This window comes from Diceros bicornis, chromosome 2, assembly GCF_020826845.1.
Source record: "Diceros bicornis minor isolate mBicDic1 chromosome 2, mDicBic1.mat.cur, whole genome shotgun sequence".
In the NCBI taxonomy this organism is placed as follows: domain Eukaryota; kingdom Metazoa; phylum Chordata; class Mammalia; order Perissodactyla; family Rhinocerotidae; genus Diceros; species Diceros bicornis.
The window spans coordinates 62,715,655-62,736,712 of NC_080741.1; the positions used below are offsets into that span (position 1 = coordinate 62,715,655).

General features: G+C 39.3%; 1 protein-coding gene across 1 annotated transcript in view; it reads left to right on the forward strand.

The window, feature by feature from the left end:
- Window positions 1-21,058, forward strand: part of SYNPR (synaptoporin) — a 283,741-nt gene that overhangs the window by 176,827 nt on the left and 85,856 nt on the right. The window contains exon 3 of the mRNA XM_058562360.1: window positions 147-271. Within this exon, the coding sequence (XP_058418343.1) occupies window positions 147-271 (125 nt within the window). The remainder of the gene's footprint in view (window positions 1-146; window positions 272-21,058) is intronic.

Consider the following 21,058-nt stretch of genomic DNA (forward strand, 5'->3'; position numbering starts at 1 on the left):
TCTTCTGGCCTGAACCAAATATGATGCCACATTTCAGAAGAACAATAACCTCTGTCAATCCAGACACTAAGCTCCTATAGATATATCTCATTAGATCAACATCATTCTAATAGCTGCCTTTTCTTTTGTTTCTTTGTTCTCCACAGCTTTTTGCAATCTTTGCATTTGCAACATGCGGTGGCTATTCTGGAGGCCTGCGGCTGAGTGTGGACTGTGTCAACAAGACGGAAAGTAACCTCAGCATTGACATAGCGTTCGCCTACCCATTCAGGTAGGGAATGGTGGTTCGTGCTTGCTGGCCTGACAGAGAAGGCACTTTCTTTTTCCTGTGGTTTCTCAAAAAATAATGCAGTCTCCCAGGGACTTCTGAGTAAACAGAAAGGATTCTACCTGAGCCCACAAAATACCCGAACAAGTAAAATGCCCACCTACCACTCCACCCTGGGAGGATTTATGAGTTGTACCTTCAAACCACAATTGACTTTCCTCCAAAAAAAATGCTACAAATGGCCCAGTACTGGGGGCTATCAATACAGAGACCTCAGTTATACAATTTCTTCCTCCCCATCCGTATTTCCAATCTTAACGTCTCCCAAATTCTCTCTAGAATTAGTGTCACCTCTAATTTCATATTGACTATGCAATCTTGGCTGATAATGTATTTAATAGTATTATTATCTTTTTTTTTTTTTGAGGAAGATCAGCCCTGAGCTAACATCCATGCTAATCCTCCTCTTTTTGCTGAGGAAGACCAGCTCTGAGCTAACGTCTATTGCCAATCCTCCTCCTTTTTTTTCCCCAAGCCCCAGTAGATAGTTGTATGTCGTAGTTGCACATCTTTCTAGTTGCTGTATGTGGAATGCGGCCTCAGCATGGCCGGAGAAGCGGTGGGTTGGTGTGTGCCCGGGATCTGAACCCGGGCCGCCAGTAGCGGAGCGCCCGCACTCCATGGGGCTGGCCCAATAGTATTAATATCTAATATTGTTTCCATGTGCCAAATACTGTACTTGGCTGTTTACTTGTTTCATCTCATTTAGTCATCACAATGACTCTTATGAGGAGAGTACAATTACCATCACTATTTACAAAAGGGGAAACTGAGGCACTGATATGTTTGCCCACATTCCCTCAGCCAGCAAGTGGCAGAGTCAGGGTTTGAGCCCACCTGGGTTGAGCCCAGGGCTCACATCTCCAAAACTATACTTAAATTGCTTGAGGTGATTCTTTCAGTCTCTTTATAAATTCACTCTGAAAGATAATACCTTATCTTTGTCTGTGCCCTGTCTCTAAAATGATGACTAGATACCTACTGGGGCTTATCCCAAATCGGACATCTTGTGATTCTGATCCATATACCCAAAGAGGATTAATCAAATTTAATTTTAAAATAATTCATTTCTGTAAAACTGCCAAACACTTGGCACCAAATAACTGGTGTGATATATATATATTTTTTTTGGTGAGGAAGATTAGCCCTGAGCTAACATCTGTGCCCATCTTCCTCTACTTTATATGTGGGACGCCTGCCGCAGCATGGCCTGAGGAGCGGTGCGTAGGTCCATGCGTGGGATCTGAAGCCACGAACCCCAGGCCACCCAAGTGGAGTGCGCAAACTTAACCACTATGCCGCCAGGCCAGCCCCTGGTGTGATTTTTGAAAATGACTTTCAACATAATGTTTGGCGTCTTATTAATATACTCTTTTGTTCACTTCAATGTAACAAACATTTATTGAGTAATCACCTTGTGCCAGACATGGTGCTGGCTTTGGAGTTATAGAGAAAAGTAGAAATTGACCCCTAAAAACTTTACTTAAATAGGCAAGAACAGTGTTTTCCAAATCTTTCCCATGGAGTCCTAGATATTTAATATTTCTAAGAAGAAAAGAAGGAAGGAAGAAAAGAAGGAAGAAGGGAGAGAGGAAGGGAGGGAGAATTTAAAAATTATATGATCAAATAAGTTTAAGAAATACTTCTAAGCACTTTGCTCTTCTGATATACATTTTGAATCACCAAGAGAAACACAATGTTTGACCACAAAAACTCTCACTGAACATCTCAGAGGATTTGTATATCATGAAACACAGCTTTAATATATGGATTTAGCGAACTTTTCCTAGTCCAAAACAAAAGTGCCTCAGTTCATAGTGAGTGAATCACAGGAAAGTGGCTTTTATACTAATATACTGAAGAGTTTCTAAGTTGCAAACCCTCTGCTCAAGTAGATACTTTCCTAGCTAAGTAATAAAACAGTCCAAAGCTCAGAAATATTAAGCATAGAATCCTTGGTAATTTTGTAATAAGAGCTTCCTGTGCTGGTGAAAATGGGGGTGGGGGTCCTGGGCACCACCCTTCTTCTGAAAGTTCTGGATGAACTCCTTAGCTTTAATGGAGAATGGCCAAGACAATGTGTACTCATTGATCAACATGTTGGCTCTAGGATAGGAGAGAAGAATCATCAATGGCTGGGATCTAGGATAAGAGATAAGAATTGTCAATGGCTGGGGTCTGAGGTAAGAGATAAGAATCCTCAATGGCTGGGATCTAGGATAGGAGATAAGAAATGGCAATGGCTGGGCAGCAAGGGTGGGATGCTTAGTAACATTATTCATGAAATTGTAAGGCCTGCATTGCCTTCTACAATGATTTCCCACCAAGAGATGTGGCAGGAGCAGAGGACTTGAAGGTCAATGCCTTAAGATTTGAAGAGCAGCACGTCACTAAACATTGAGCACAAGCCTCTCTGTCTGTTTCTCAAACTGGAAGACAGCAATCAAGAGACCTGCCTAGACAAGAAACCAGTGCGTGAGTTAGAGTGAGGATGGTGAGCAGGGTAATATTTAATTTGATGCAATCCTTGGCTAAGTGTACAATTTGAAAAGACCCTTCAAGCAAACAGTTTCCAGCATTGGGCTTCTTCATTTTCTTCCCAAGGCATATTACTGGCCCAATTAAAGGCAAGTGAAGAAATTGGATAAAACGTTTATTTCCATCTCTAAGTATAGTGGCCCGCTCATTTGAAAGATTTTTACTTGGGTTCTGAAACAAAGAGGAGCAACCACTCTTTTTTTCAGTAGCAGAACTTTTATTCCAAATATTACCTGGCTCAGAAGCTCTGCATATAAAACAGATATGAGTCATTGAGAAAGTTGAAGCAGGGGAGGAAAGGAGCTTGAAGCATCCAGCTGGTCCTCCACAGCCCTCTCCCTGCCACACACAGTGCCCATCCCCTGCTGTGCAGCCCCCATAACATCTCCTCAGAACCTTAGGTCTCCTAGAAGCAACTTAAAAACCACTGTTCTGGAAGAAAGCAGGAAAGCTCTTGCCACTCTGCTTACCACATCTATACAACATTTACTGTCTACTGTTAAGGAATCACGATTAGCCTACCCATCCCACAGAATGTCTTGCACTTTTGTCCCATTAATGTCCATCTAGGAGGACATACCACTCCAAAAAGGCTCCATTTTACTAGAGCTGCAATTTCAATGGTTCATTTGGATACTTTAAAATGTTGTGCAATTATCTTCTTGGGAAGGATTTCAATAGTAAGAAACCACATCTAGAATTTATACGGATTATTTTGAAGTCAATTGTTTTAGAAGAAGTTGGGTAAGCCAGATGTTAGTGATGTAAATCATTAAAAAGTTATTTTCTCCTAAAACTTCATAAGCCAATGCCAATGATTTGATCATAATCTTAGAAATAAAATAACTGCATTCACCAGCTTCTAACTATTCAATGTATTGCAAACACAAGGATGACAATAAACTCTAATGCCAAGTCATTTGAACAAAAACAAATAGTCTGTAAATGACAGATCAAAGAAAGCTACTTATCTTTCTTATCAGATTATAAGATGTAGGATAATGTCAATTTAGAAAATGCTAGATAATTTACAAAACATTCATGTACTGCTTCTGATAAATATGCCAAAGTGTGTAACTCCTTTACATCACCACATGTACGTATTTTTGACTCATACTTATATCAAAAGGAACTTACATTCAGTAATGTACCATTTTACTGTGGAAATAAAACATTTGTCTCCTGACCTTCCTTTTGATTTGTGATTAAAATGAACAAGTAATATTTTGCTGTTTTCTCATCTACTATAATGTGCTAATCTGGAAAAAATTTATTGGATAATTTGAGGGGGTTCTGAATTCAATATTTTTAGCACTTCTTTTATACACAGAAGTGTGAAGTAGCGTTTCTTATTTTAAGGAATTTAATATATTTGGAGAAAGCCTACTCAAAGAATGCCAGCTAACGCTTCGCATTTATACACGATGCATGTCAGATGAAAGATAGAGGAGGTCAGAGTAGAGAGTTTGGGGGCTATCAGAACAAATGTTTTCATAACAAAGGTTAGTTTTGAAGGATGAGAGTGAGGAATGAATGAAGAGATATGCAAATGTTTATTGCAAGCCTATAACGTGCCAAGCACTGTGCTAGCCACTTTCATGTGTATTATATCATGTAATCATTACACCAACTCTGTGAAGGTTACTATTATTCTGATTGAGAAGACTGAGCTGAGAGAAATTCAGTCAACATCACATTGAAAATCAAATCCAGACTTTTGGATTTCATATATTCTAGTAATAAATTTCATATATTCTACTAATTTGAGTAAACACTCAAGAAGGCAATGTTCAGGCAGTTTGAAACACGATGAGTAGAGCAAAAAATTATGATGGAGAAAAGTCATAAATAAAATTAGAAAGGTGGTTTTTGGAAAGTTTTTAGAAGACTTTGCATTTACAAGTGATTGAATAGGGAAAAGAAGTTAAAGATGATAAAAAGAGACTAATAAGGAAAACCATTTTGACACAGAGAGTATAAATTTGGATTTGATGGTGCAGAGTGTGAGGTGTTTTCTATTAGGAAGTTTTATGCTAAACCCAGTGTAAGAAGAGAGAGGTGACCCTTGAATGGAGCTGTAAGAGTCATCTTCATGGAAAGAAAAGTTAAGTCCTGGAAGAAGAGAAGGTCATCAAGAGAGTGGAAGAATGGGAGCACAGGGCTAAGCTGTGGGGGAGGCCCACACTTAAAAGAAATGAAGGAGAGGAGTGACTGAGAGACCTAGAAGAACCAAATGGAGAAGAGGTGGGACAATCAGGAAAATGTAGGCTTCACAAAAGTAAGAAAACTTCATGCATGGTACCACTCAGCACTTCAAAGAAGCAGAGGAGTGAAAACTAAGAAAAGGCCAATGGATATAAGTTAATGGTGGTTATTAAGGACTTTCGTGAGATATTTCAGTAGGAAAGAAAGCATTCCAGGCTGTTAGATAATGGGAAATAGAATTCGGTATATTTTCCCTCAGACAAGCAAAATGTAAAATTCTAAGGACTCTAACCATCTTACCTTAAGCCTGCATGAGATGATGTTTGTGGAGAAAGAAACCAAGTTTGTTAATGAGCTTCTTATAGAGAAGGTGTTCACCTCTTGCTTCTTGAAGTAAATAAACTCATTTGATGATATGGAGATAAACTTGTCACCTTGGCTAGACGATAATAAAGGTTTCCAGTATAACAGAAGATTCATAATGGAAAATAAGTTATGTCACTTCCAGGTCTTGAGACCCCCATCAGGATAAAAAATATTAAGTTTTCTGTCAATTTCAGCCATGGAATTAGTAATCACTGCTTTAGATAATTACCAAGATTGTCCCTGATTAATTTATCCTAAAGAAATAACTAGAGATATAAGAAAGAAGTGTGTACAAAGGTATTTATTATTGAATTATTTTAAATACTGCAAAATTAGAAACAACTTATATGCCCCCAAACAGGGAATTGGTTAGATAAATTGTGGTATATCCATAAAATGAAATGCTAGGCAGCCATTAAAAGTCATTTTCTCAAATAACATTTAAAGATATGTGAAATTCTCCCAGCATTGTATTAGGTGAGAAAGAAAAAGATTATATGTATGTGATGATTCCAATTTTGTTTTATTTTATGCTACCAGGCTGTAGCAGATACTTCCGTTTCTGCCCATACATCCTAGTCCCTCACCATTCACACCTACACCTTTTACTGCAAGCCCCTATGACTGTTAAAGGACTTTCTCTAGCCACAGGAACTTGCTTGGTCAATATGCATGGCAGGCCAGAAATGCTGGGGAGTTAATGTCTCCTGGAGCAACTCGCATCCAATGACAAATGTGAGTTGGAGGATAAATATCCCAGCTTCCTCGCCGCTTACGGGTTACAACTTTAAGGCATGTTCCATGCAATTTCCCATAGGTATCCAGCAGGATAACTTCACCCACAGTGGAAACCTAGTCATTAACACACCTTTTATTATCTTTACATTTCCTGCCTCAATTCTCCACTGCCCTATTGGTATTACCAGAGATGAATTCTCCAAAAGCAAATTGCACTCAAATCTTGATCTCAGGGTCTGCTTCTGGGAAATTCAACCTCAGAAGCTAGCATTGCTTGAATTACCAACATTAAAGAAAATGGATGGATGAATGCATAGGTGAATGGATGGATGGATGGATGAATGGGTGAGTGGGTGGATAGATGGATGGAAGGACACATGATAGATAGATAGATAGATAGATAGATAGATAGATAGATAGATGGATAGATAGATAGATAGGTGGATAGATAGATAGATATTCCTATTCCTGTTGCTCTAAATCATGTTATATAATGTTGTGCATGTGAAAACCAGTGTGGTTGGAAATCAATACTTTCAGTTTAGAACATCTCCTCTTGTGGTTTTCAGTTTAGGTCTCATATATGAAGCCACAGTTGGTTTTCTCTATCCACGGTATTGTAGCATATGTGGTAGGTCTTTTCCAATTGACAGTCACAGTAGCATGTGCTTCAACCTTAGTTTCAGATTTTCTGAAAATAGATGATTGCTCAGATTTTGGAGACACTCTATGGGGCCTGCAAAAGAAATTTTGTGTAAGACGTGGTCTATATTTTAAGTCAGTCCATCCTAAATATATTCCTCAAATTTGGTGATTAACCATACAGCCTTTCTCATGGGATACCCAAACAACAAAAACTAAATCATATTTATAGAGATTATGTCATGCTCATTGCATCAAAATGTTAATTTATTTCTAGGTGGTGAGATTATGCATGAATCAAATATTCTTTTTTCACTTGTACACATTTTCCAGATTTTCTAAAATAAGCTTTTAAGACGTTTTATACTGGTAATCTACTGAGGCAACATAGTGTAGTTTGAAGTCTAGAGACAGATGCCTGGGTTCAAACCCCACTTTGTTACTTACTAGCTGGGTGATGTTGGGAAAATTGCTTACCATTTCTGTTCTTTATCTGTAAAACAGAGACAATGTTACCTATTTCATAGCAGTTTTGTATTAAATGAGTCATATATGCAAAATGCTTGCAGGCCTGGCATTCAATGAGTTCTCTTTCAGTATATTATTTTTACTTTCATAATTAAGAAAGGGTAATCAAAAATAAAGAGCTAAAAAAGATAATTATCCGGGTTAATCAGCAAAATTACCCTCAAGAGAACAAAATAACCCCTTTATTATGTTATATTTTACCCAGAATGGAAGCATCCCCAACCCTCTCTATCCCAATAGGCAAACATTAAAAGGTGTGCACATATTTAACTGTCTCACATTTATTAACTTGCTTTTAGCTCTTTTCTTTAAAGAATTCGACAAAGGGTCTTCTGTATTGAGGGAAGGGCCAGCTGGGGCTGCTTAGCTGGGCACTGCTGCATGAGCACCGTTCTCCTCTTCATGACTATAGCCACTTGCTCTGCAATTCCCCCACTCCTGTTGGGCATGTGGGGACAAGCAGTGGTAGATACCAAGAAACTGTGGAGTTTGGGCCATTATCTAGTAATGCTAGCTTTGTCAGAGGGGATAGCATTTTTCCCCTACGATCCATACCCTAGAGCAGTGGTGCTAAACAATTTTATTATTTTTTTACCATAAAGGCCAATTTGGGGAAAATGAAAGTGTTAAGGGCTGCAATTTTTTATATCTTATGTTCAGGAAATGCTGCATTTGCAGTTACATTTAAGCATTCCTTTATTGTCTCTCATTACCTAAGGGTTTCACTCTTTTTGGCTAAAATGTCAGAAACTTTATAACTACAGTACTTCATTTTAGTGTTGTGCCTTAAAATAAATTTTGAGGGGCCAGCCTGGTGGCGCAAGCGGTTAAGTGTGCGCGTTCTGCTGTGGCAGCCCGGGGTTCGCCGGTTCGGATCCTGGGCGCGCACCAACGCACCGCTTGTCAAGCCATGCTGTGGCGGCATCCCATATAAAGTAGAGGAAGATGGTCACGGATGTTAGCCCAGGGCCAGTCTTCCTCAGCAAAAAAGAGGAGGATTGGCATTGGATGTTAGCTCAGGGCTGGTCCTCCTCAAACACACACAAAAAATAAATAAATAAATAAATAAATAAATAAATAAATAAATTTTGAGTGTGATGAGACCTGGTGGTTCTATGGGGCAGAGAGTTGGGAGATTTGAAGGTGGTGTAGCCAAAAGGTTAATGGTGGCTCTCCAGCCAAACCTGCAGCTTCACATCCAAGCTCTGCCATCTAGTGGATGGGCAAGTTATAACCTTCCTGGGCCTAGGTTTCCTTATTGTAAGAAGGAAATGCTGTAAGAAGGAAACGGTTGACCCTTCAATTAGGCCATACAAGTTATTTGTGTAACACAGAGTCTGGCACACATCAAGTGTTCACTGAATTGTATCATCCTTGTTTTTGATATTATTAATAGTATTATTAATAGAATCTAGTGCAAGGAACTAGCACCAAAGTACACCTATGGACCAATGACAAGGACAGCCCTCTTTGGAGATTTCTGCGATGAAGAGAGGAGCTATCATTTGTAGAGAATGTCTGCAGGGATCACAGAAAACATGGTACAATGGCTGATGACATGAAATGGGTTAAATGAAAAAATTAGTGAATGACAAATTAACTTGCTCCACCCCCATCCCACTGTTCCCCTCCCAACCTGTATAACTGATAGATCGGAACACTTATGTTGCAGCACTTGCCCAAAAGGAGAGTGGTAGTGGGGAATTAGATAGAAGGATGTCTTAGTTTAGGTTCTCCCAGAAGCACATCCTGAGACAAGGATTTGTAGTTTCCTTGATCCCTGGAAGCACCAGTAAGGAATGGGGAAGTGAGACAGGGAAGGGAAGAAAGCCAATAAAGAGTGGATTAGTGAGCAAGGTACCACCGTGGACAACTTGGGTGACTGAGACTTCTAGGAAATCGTGGATAACGTGCTTCAGAGTAATTCCATGAGGCAAGTGTGGAAGCTGGAGTAATTATCCACCAACTGCTGTTGGCCCTTGGTCAAAAGCTGCTCCTGCAGGTGTGAACCCCCTGGCACTGCATGCTGACCACACATGCACGTGCAGCCCAAGAAAGCTTTCAGGCAGAGATCTTGGATGCTTGCATTAGAAGGCCATCATTGTATACAGACGTGGTGAGTACCAGAGAGATACAGTGGGCGACCGATGGCCTCTAATACAATGGAGGGACTCTTTAATCATCTTTCATAGATCTGTGAATGACCTCATGTTGTATCATTTATTCGTTCTCTCAATAAATATTTGTTGATTACCTACAGTGTACAAGGCCCTGAACTATATAGGCATTTGGTAAGTATTAGTCAGTAAAGTGGACAGAGCCCCCTCCCTTGTAAAATTTACAGTTGTACAGGGATGGGAGGAAGACAGTAAAGAATTAGACAAAGAACACACACACACACACACACACACTTACAGTAGTGGTAATTTCTAAGAAGTAAGTGAACATTGTACAGAGATGCAAAATAAGTGTCAGTGGGCGTGGAGAGGGTTAAAGGACACTTATTTACATGGAACAATCCAGAAGGGCCTCCCTGAGGAGATAGCATTTAAACCAGTCTAAAGAGAAGAGGAAAGAATGTTCTAGGCAAAGGGAACAGCATGGGCAATGCTGAGAGGAAATTAAGAAAATAAAGGGCTAGCGGGAGAAGCCGTGCTATTTTGGGTTAGCTGGATGGGGGACATCTCCCTGAAGAAGTGATGTTGGAGTTGCAGACCTGCAAGAATTAAGAGGAAGGGAGAGAGAGAGAGAGGGCATGCACACTGCGTACCTGAGGGGTATATTCCAGGGAAGGAGAAGAGCAAGTGCAGAGGCCTGATGTCCGAGCTTGGGGAGAGTCTGAGAACCAGCAAGGAAACCAGTGTTGCTGGGTTGGAATGAGGAGGAGGGAGGGAGGCAGGAGATGAAGTTGAAGAAGCAGGCAGAAGCTGCATCGTGCAGGGTCTTGTGCAATAATGTCAGGAATTTGGATTTTATACTGAGTGGGATAGGAAGCCATTGGAGTCTTTGAGCAGTGGAGCCGTGCAATTTATGTTTTAAAGATCTTTCTTGAGGCTGTGGAAATAGGTAGACTCAAGGGAGCATGGGGCAGGGGTAAAGTCAGAGAGGCCAGTTAGGAGACAGCTGCAGCCCTCCAGGGAATTGATGGTGGTGGCTTGGACAAAGGTGGAGGCAGTGGCGAGGGGAGGGCGGGGTATGTAGCATGTCATATTTGCATGGTCATCCACACCTCACCTCCTATGGAAATTTGCATCTACAACCCAGCCCTGTTTGTCAGCTTTTTCCATCACTTTTGCCAGTGATGTTGGGTAGCACTTGCGTAGACCTATGGCTACCTATGGGGAGCACCTTCAATATTTTAAGTTTCTTGTCCCTGACATTGGCTTTTGGGAACCCCTTGGGGCCACTAGTTTTTCAACACTGCCTGAGGGCATCAACCAGGACAATCAAAACACAGGTAGGCAGGAAGCTGACCTAACTCAAACAGAAACCTACATGATTCCATTGAGACATGTTTGTGAATGCATTTCTGAAAGCAATAAGAAATTTATGAAGTAGATAATAATTCCACTTTGTGGAATATGGTTTTAAACAAGACATTGCCAGTATCATTCAGGATCTAGTCAAGAAAAGAGAGCTCATGCCAGGTAGTTCACTTTTAAAAAGTTAACTTAGGGAAGTGGGTAGACAGGGCTTGGATGATTGGAAAGGGGAGCAAGAGGCAATGCAGAGGTTAGCGACTGGGGGAAGCCACCACCATCCCTAAGGCTAGAGCAGGGGTTGGCAATATAAGGCCCTTGAGCCAAATCCAGCCAGCCCACTGCCTGTTTTTATAGGGTTCATGAGATGAGTGGTTTTTATATTTTTAAATGATTACATTTTAAATATTATATAAGTACCTACAAAATATCCTTGGTTTTGCCTATTGGCCCATAAAGCCTAAAGTATTGAGTATCTGTCCCTTTAAAAAAAAAAAGTTTACTGACCCCTGAGCAAGAGGCACAAAGGGAGGAGGTGGTCTTATTAGAGCACAAGATGGGGCCTGCGAGGCAGAAGCTGGGACCATGGACAGAGGAGGCGTCCAGAAGGAGCATGAACCAAGAAAGAGATGCAGCCACTGCTGGAGATGCTACCTGGGCAGCAAGAGAAAGAGGGGGAGAGGTACCCTGGCTTCTCCCTTGCTTCTGCCCTTCAGTCTCCCACCAGAGCTTCCCATTGGCCAAACCTAACCGGAGGCCAGTTGATAAGGAGATCAGTCCTCTGAGATAGAGAACAGAACAGAGGAGGCGCAGGGCATGGAATCGAAAACAAACAGGCAACGACTAGCACAGAGTTCCTCTCTGAACCTCAGTTTCCTCTTCTACAAAATGAGAAAACTGATTGAAGCTTCCCTAAGAGAGAATTAGACCTCTAATTCTATGAAAATAGAAATACATTGAATTCCTTTTCAGGGGAACAGCTGTACTTGACCTTGGCCAGGAACCCTGATAGTGCCCCAGCCACTGCTGCTTCAGAGAGAGCAGAAGGAAAGGTAAAAATTCAATGAAGTTACTTTATACAAGTCTCTTTCTTTCAACCTCACAAGGTTTGCACTGATATTTGTCCTATTTAGGTAAAAATCTGAACAGGCTTTTAAAGACCAGGATTGGGGCATTTATTGAAAATGATTGTAGGTTGTGTAATCAAGGCTGTTGTTTCTGTTGAGCACCCATAGGGAGGTGACAAGCGGCAGAGATTAAATCAGTGTACGCTGAGTGAGCCTTTTATGTAGTTCCCGGTCTCTCTGTGTGTAATTTTATAGAGCGGGCATGGGGGAGTGTTGTGGGCAGAACCTCATTACCTGGGAGAAGCTCTACAGTCTAGAAGAATGCAAACATTGCTTTTTTCAAAGTTATAAAAATAAGTTCTAGTTCTTCCTTTCATCTGTTTTCTTTCTTGGAATTGGAGAGAGAGAGAGAAACTAACTTTGAGTTGCCTAGAAAAGGACAAAGGAATTCAGCTATAATAACAGCCCAGGATGTCAAAGGGAAACATCCTACTCATCTATGTGTATGTCCTGTCCCTTGAAAATGTTAGGTGCCTGCTCCACGGTCCTATTAACCTCCATCTCTGCCTCCTTCTCTTCCGGAACCAGAGAAAGGTTAGAACATTCTTTGTGTCCCCTGGAGCTATCAAGCAGTTGGCCAGAAGTCACACAATATACTCTACGAGGTCAAGCTGGTGTCAATTGAGTGGTGGAGACCTGTGTTGCCTCTCCTTCCCCACCCCTATCCCTGACAGGATGGCATTTAGTGAGCCACGAGATGAAACGATTTCTCTGGGGGCCACGAGGTCAAACGAAACAGAGGCGAGTGCTCAAGCTGCCTGCTTGCCAGATGCTCCACAGTCAGAACTGAACAGTAAAAGCCTCAGGGCCTGAGGCGTCAGAAGTGACAACCGTAAGGCTGAGATTCACATTCCTGATTCCCCTTGCAGGACCCAGCTGTGGGAATTCAGAGCCTGGACAAGAGTTAGGACTTTAGACTCTCTCTCAATGTGAGGTTTGGGGACCCCCTACCCGCATCCGTATCCTGTAGAAAGCTTGTAAAAAATGGAGATCCCAAGATCCTACCCCAGACCTACCTAATCAGCATTACCGCCAGTGGGGCCCAGGATTGGCATTTACTGAGTCCCCGAGTGATCCTTAGACACTCGGAAATGGGAGAACTGCTGACCTAAGGAGAAGTTGGTAGAGCTTCAATTTGCAACGGCCTGATATTTTGTGTTTGAACATTGATAGATTTTTTTCTAAATATTCAAGATTATACTTTGGTTTAAGCAAACACTTGCCTTATTTTTTATACTTAACATGATAAAATAGAAAAAGTACCATGAATAAGCAAATGGGTGTTTCTGTTTTCTGTTATTCCCAAATTTTCTGTTGTGTCATATATTCCTCTTAGAATGAAAAACAATAAACAATGAAAAAGCAAATGGTAATTTAAATTTGGTAGTAATGGGAAAACTGTAGCAATTTCACTACACCCCCATAATGTACTTTTGAGCATGTCCCCCCAAAAAAGGCTGAAGTGCTAGTTGCCTTTCTCCCCTAAGCCAAGTGGAAATGAGGATAGAAATCAGAAAGTAGGATGGGTATGTTAATTCTTTTATTTTATATATGTATGTGTGTGTATATACACACATACATATGTATAATATATATATAAAATCATTGACAATTATTGGTATGGTTATTATTCCCTTGATTGTTACAACAAAACTGTAACAGAGGCAGAGCCAGAATATTTCTATTCCCCTTTGCACAGATCAGCACACAAAGACTTAAACTTTATTCAAGGACACACAGCTAGTAAATGTCAAACCTGGAAACTTATCCAAATCTTCTGACTTCCATGGTTGTCTCAAAGGAGTTGTTTACTGCCACCGCGAACTCACTTCTAACAGTGATGATGATGACAAGATGATGTTGAAGATGATGATGGTGATTTATTGATAATTTTATCATATAAGAGGAACTGTGCAATGCATATCACACACATTATACCCTAACATCCCTATGAGATAGTAGTCTGAACTCCATTTGACAGGTGAGAAAACTAAGGCTCATTGAGGTTGAATGACTTGCTCAGGGTCACACAGCTGATAAGTGGCAAGGGTGGACTGACTATCTGGGTTTATCTGGGTTTGGCTTACCTCGAAGACCATGCTCTTCACTATCACTGTAAAGAGCAGCACTGTAAAATGATGTTCTTGAGTAGACAAACCCCCACAATTGTAGAGCCTCCTTTTTTCACTCCTAGATTTATAGCCTGCTCCCCACAGACAGGCAAGCGGGGCAGGCGAGAGGGATTTAGGGAATGGTTCTCAGGGACACCGTGCTCCTTGGGACTCAGAATTACTGGCATTTACTTTCCAGTTGATTTCCCAAGTCCAGGAATAAACTGTGAAGAAAAAACAATTCCAGGCTGGAGCTGTAATGATCACCCTTTTTCCTTTTTGCAACTGGCTAGAATTTGAAATAAATGAGCTGTTGCTGATAAAGTTTGTAGAACTTTTTACTTTTTTATTTTGAAAGATTCTGTGCCAAAGTAGCAGCTGTCACTTGGAGGCTAAATGTGAAGGAGTCACATAAATGACAGGGTTTTCTAAGAATAAAGTTGTTCCAAAGGGCTTAGTGCTATGGCAGATTCTCATTTCCCTGGCAAAGGGGTGGATTGCGGCGGGAAGCAGGAGATGAGGAGTTGAGAGTTCCCAGATAATAATCATGGGACTTGAACATCTTTGATTACAATGAAGGATCTTTAGTTATAACATTTTTTAAGTCTAGCACTGCGATATCAGAAATAAGTGGAAAGTGCAGAGAACCACTTTTCCTAAGTGCAGAGTTTGGACTTCTTCCAAGATGTACTTGATTAGCTTTTGGAATCTTTAGAAATTAGCTGAGAATTATGCTCAAAAACCTCTACATTCGTGTTTTTTTTTTTTTTTTGGCATACCTACCAGGGGTTTTGTTTTTCCATTCTTTCTTCCATCGTCTTACATCCCATCATCTAAGACAGTTAAACCTTCTGTTGTTTATAACCACATCTTAAAATATCTTTTTGTTATTAGAAAAAGGAACGCATTTTCTTTTCTGTTCTATAAATACCCATTGTACAGAAGTGAATGAAGTAGAATATCAGCATCTCCCTTAATGTAACTTCTCAGAGAGAGTCGCTATCAAGAGTTTTGATGTATATCATTTCAGGCTTTTTGTTTGCGTGTACTCATTTTTTATGCAAACTGATTCTGGCATAAATATTATTTTGCAAATTAATTCTTATTTTAAATAAAAAGCAATTGTAAATATCTTTCCATGTCAGCCCTTCTAGATCTACCACATTTTTGGCCTCATAGTTCTACCGTAATTTATTAAGCCAATCACCTATTGATGGACATTTAGGTTGTTTCAGTTTTTCACTATTACAAACAATGTTACAATTAACACAGTTTTATAACTTCATTTGTAAGGTAGGTTCCTGGGGCAAAAGGTATACAAGCCTTACATTTTTATCAATTTTGCCAAATTCCTCTCCAGAAAGCAATTTATCTGCCCAGTAGGAGGATATGATTGTGTCTGGTTCTCCACATTCTTCCCAATATGGAATACTATAAGTGCACTTATTTAATTATTAGTGAGGATAAGCACATTGTTATATAATTATTAGACATTTGCATTCCTGGCAAAAATATTGGAAGAACAGTATGCTCATCTTTCTTTGTATCTGATCCCTGGCATATGTTCCTTATCACTTCCCCCCACACCAGTTGCTTTATTATATCAGCATTCTTCAGGATACTCCTATGAGATTTACTAATTAATGCAACAAACATTCAGTGTGGTGCCAGGCACTGTGCCTAGCAGTAACAACAATTTAAAAGTGAAAAGAAAATAGATTCTCTTCATGGAGTTTAGTCCTTTAAAAGAATACTCGACATTGATGAAATTGAGACATGGAGAGGTTACGTGCCTCATCCAGGACCCACAGCAAATCTTCGATTACACTAGAATTTGCACTAATGTCCCTAAAATCCTTACCCAATACGACCATCACACAGAGTCACAGTGCAGATAATTAGAGTTAAGGCCCTATTAATCTTTCCTAATAATAAGGAGGTCTATAACAAATTGCTTCAATTAACAGATTAATATTTACACAGTGTGATAGAACTTTTTAAGAATTCATATATCAAATTAATGTACATCGTGGTGCTCATCTTAACAAACCCTCATTAAATGTTGGCATTGAAAACAGTCTGCCCAATAGTGGTTGCAAAGAGAACTCGTTTACCAATCCCTGTTCCCTTACAGATATAAAAATTTCATGAAAGAGTTTGTCTTTAGGGTTCATTTTTAAGAATTTATTCTTATTTATCTCTATGTTTAGTTTATTGCTTGCCAAAATAAGAAGGGACTGGTTTCTCCTGTGTTTTCACAAGTCACCACAAGCAATTGTTTAGAGAGAGTAAATGCTACGGATAATGAACCATTAAATGTGATTTTTTTGTCTTTTTAAGCCATCATCTTAGACTGACATGAACTTCACCATTTCCAAACTTGAAAGTACTTCTCTGATTACCATGGTCTTTAGAGGTGGAATTTGGTCCCTCTGCAGAGTGAATGTTCTCTAAAGAATGATGAAGTTTAATGTTTTCTTTATGCAGATAAAAAATGTAAAGCATAAATATCTCCTATTGGAACAAACAGTGCCGTTGAAGAAAATGAATGTAAATGCCTTATGTTGTGCAAGACTAAATGAAAATGTAATGTGAATTACTTTCTAGCTCAGGCTCATCACTAGTGCCCGATGACTGTGTTTCTGTAGTTTTAAAAATCACTTCAATTTTCAACCAAATGCTGCTAGCCAAATAAACAGTGTGTCTCTAGCACTTTTTATAATGCTCTCTGGAAGGAAAATACAGACAGTATGAAAAAAAGCAAAGCACACTCAGCTCTTCTTTCAGAGTCTCACTGTACATCACCAGGAGTCCTCAGAGACTTGTTGAACTTTTGAACTTGTCCATTCACTCATTTGATCCATAAATGGGTGCCAAGCATGTAACCAGATGAGTATAGGGTGCTTGCTCTCTGCTACAGATCCAGCCCATGCTCAGCCATGTTTGGGTCCTAGAGGCCTCGCCCATCTTAGCTGATTGGATGATGGTTAGGCACCAAATTATTAGTTGGTCAGCAATGTATGAATTGTTGCTGGCACAAAGAAAGGCTCATTTGTTCATTTAGCACATTTTTTGAATGCCTGCTCTGTGCAAGGAACTGTTCGTGGTGCTGAAGATCCAGTGGAGAACAAGATAGATTGGGTCTCTGGAACTCAACAGTGTAGTGACAGAGAAAGGAAACAAGCAAAAGACCAAGGTAATGTCAGATAATAACAGGTGCAGTGACAAAAATTAAACAGTGATGTGATGGAGAATAACTGGAAAGGAGGTAGGCAAGGAAGTGCCTCTTAGGAGGGGACATTTGAGCTGTGATCTGAATGATGGGAAGGATGAACCCTGTGAAGATCTGGAGAAGAGATTCACACAGATGGAACAGCAAGTGCAAAGAGGGGAGGGGACGTGGTGCAGTAAAGGAACAGATAGAATAACAATGCAGTGAGGACACCGTGGATAACGAGAGAGTGGAGTGCAGTGAGGCAGGCAGGGGCCAATATCAGATAGGGCCTCATGGGCCGTGTAAGTCATTCGAGTTTTAGTCTAGATGCAGTGAGAATCCTTTGCTTAAAACTAGGGAAGTGAGACTATCTTATTTACATATTTTAAGAATTATTTTAGCTACTGTGTGAAAAATATATTTTTCAATGAGACAAGGAGAACTGTTAAATGACTACTAGTTAATCTAGGCAAGAGATGACGGTGGCTTAAATTAGGGTTTTAGTGATTGGGAGCGAGAAAACTGGAAAGATTTAGAATGTATTTAAAGGTTTGGTCCACAGAACTGGCTAATTGGAAGGATACATGGGAAGAAGGTAAAGCAAAGAAAGAATTGAGGTTAGGGTCCCAAGAACTGGGAGGATGGTGGTGGGAGGTTGGTGGGACGTGGATCAGTTGTTCTATATTGGACATGTAAAGTTGAGATACTTAGATGAAATCGTTGTTTGTTTGTTTTTTAAAACAAATGAGTGACTGACCTGTTGTAGAAAGCTATGGTAGACCAATCAGATTCCCTATTTAAGGAATTTGCTTTAAGAAGCTGGAGAGAGGGAGGAAATTGCAGAAGGTCGCAGATGAGACGCAGTTAAAGCCAGAGAGGCCATGAAAAACTCTCTATGAGCCAAAATATCCAGAAACTCTGAATCAAAAAGGAAGCCCGTTGGAGGAAGGAGAGTTTAGCCTTCGAGAAATAAAGACATCTCAAGGAGCCGTCGGGGTGCATGTCTCTGCAGGGAGATGGGAGGTAAATTGTTGATTCCTAGAGCTGCCTCTGTCTTTCTTACTTGTAGTTCTGTCCATATGTGTCCTTCCAAAAATAGGCTCTTTTCTTGATGTAACTTAAGTCGATCTCTGTTGCTTTCTAATAAACTCACCTAACTGAAATAAATACCTTGGCATACTAAGGACCACAAAAATGAATAGGATAAAGTCGTTGTCCTCAAGCAGTTCACAGCCCAGTGAAGAAGAAAAGATAATAGGACAAAGAATTATTATGTAAAGTCCAAATGGAATGCTAAAGGTGTTCAAATGCTATTTATTCGCCATTGGTATTACATGTTCTTCTATAATCAAACAAAAAATTAAATGCACAACTTGCCCATTGGAATCTGCATCAAATAATAGAAAGTACAAGGACAATTTCTATCAGGAAATAGACACCATTCTACAAGGTGGAGTTTCCCAAATTTTGATCATGATACAGATCCTAAGTATCATAGTACCACCTCATAGAGTTTTACCATATGTGCATACCACCTGCAATGTTATTTACCTAATATTTTCATGTGGTTAAACTCACTTTTGTAACTTAAATACATACTCATCGTAAGCAATAAAGTTCCGACATAATGGTTTGTGTTTGCTGTTTACATATTTTTCTATCCATAAAAGTAAACAAAGACTATGAAAAAAAAACAGCAGTCCTGCATGCAGCTAAAATCATATCACAACCACTAGGGCTACACATATGAGATTTTTGGAAACACTGACATAGAGAGAAGAGTACTAGCTCATATTTACAAGATCTGACTTTGGACTTGGCTCATTCACCAAGGAGCTACAGTGGGATCCTGGGCGAGTCTATCTCTTTTTCTCTCAGCAGTAAAATGAGTGTATACCTTCCCTGCCCACTTTACAAGGTGATTATAATAAGAATCAAATAAGCCAGAGTATGTCCAAATACTTTGCAAAAGAAAAAGTGCTCAACAGTGGCAGTGCTTATCATGAATGCAGCTGTGGGCTGTAATGACTGTATATGTGGGTTCCTAATATGAGTGCCAGTTGGACAGTGCTGGCATTTAAAAACCAAAAAGACTATTTTCTCCTTTAAGCTGTGTTCCAGAATGCTCCAGCTCTTTTTAATCTTCTCTAAACTTGTCTTCACTTATTATCAGAAACACACAATTTGGACTGCGCTCAGACTAATTTCCAATTATTTCTAGCAAGGAAGCCTCATCTTCCCAAGTGTATAAGGGAATCCCCAGAGAAGGCGCCTGCTTTTGTCAAACGAGTTAATTATGAAATTGACGATGCATTATAGTATAAAGCGTGGCATGAGCAAAGATTTAGTGCCACTTATTGGCTGCAGTCTTTGTCTAAGATAATTAAGCTCTCTGAAGCTATTTCTTAATTTGGAGAATGGAACTAATAATTCCTGTTTTGTAAGGTTTTTGTGAAATTTAACGAAATAATGACAGTTAATTGCTTAACATAGTGCCTGATCCATAGCAAGCTCTAAATAAATATTGGCCACTATTATTGCATTGCATGAGGGATGAGAATTACTGTTCACATTGGTGACATATCAATATTGGGAGTCTATGATTCTAAGTATCATAGTACCACCTCATAGGGTTATTGTGAGAAGTAAATGAAAGTTCTCACATGTAAACAATGTCTGCTACATGGTAAGTGCTTAATAAATGTAAGCCTTTTCTGTCATCATCAGCTTTTGTTATCTCAGTGTTTATTATAGTAAGTCTTACTGTAGATAAAGTGGGGTGTGATGACTTTAAGGATTCTTAGCTGTAGAAAATTCTGTTTTGAATCAGGATTATCTATGTCATTATGTTCTATTGTTTGAAATACTATAAGAATTTAGAATAATGTTAGAAAATAATACGTGCTCAAAATATGCTATTTGATGAACAGGAGAGATTAGCATCTAGATTGATTTGAATACATAAGGCTCTTTATTGATAAAGATCTAGACTTGTGCTATTATATACTAGCGATACTTGAAATGTGGCTAGTCTGAATGGAGGTATGCTGTAAGTGTGAAATGCACACTAGATTTGAAAGACTTAGTATGAAAAAATATATCAAAAATTTTATTAATAATGTTTTATATTGATTATACATTGACATGGTAATATTTTGGATATATCTGTTTAAATAGATAAATGAATTTTACCTGTCTCTTTTTAGCTTTAAAATTACTCATGTGGCTCCCATTTGTGGTTCGCATTATGTTTCTATTGAACGGCACTAATCTAAGCCATTTCATAGTTCAAATGCTGAGAAAATATTGTGGCTCATCTTATAATTATACAATATCAAAATGGCCTTTTTGAACCTTAAACAGTAGCAAAGTTTTGTCAGAATTTTAATGTCAGTTGTTTTTGCACTATATTTTGTCTTTTGAAGCCACTTTCTAAACTTATTGTTTGGTAGCAAGCCACAATTTTAAGGGGTAGAGTTTGATCATCTAGTGCCAGTTTTGTTGTTTGCTTATATCTTATTTTATTTAGAATGTATTATTTTGTTACGTAAAAAATTTGATAGTTGTTTCCACTGAATTAAAGAGCATCAAAAGCGATGATGTCCCCCAAAACTAACAAAATAACAAATACACAAATGAATAAGGTTATAATTATATAACTAATCTTGAAGGGGAGTCAGTGGCTGAAATTAGGTGATGAGTCTGAAAATAATCATGGATTGCTTAGATATCAATAGTATTTTGATTAATTTATATGAGTAGAATATTGCTTTCAGGAATGC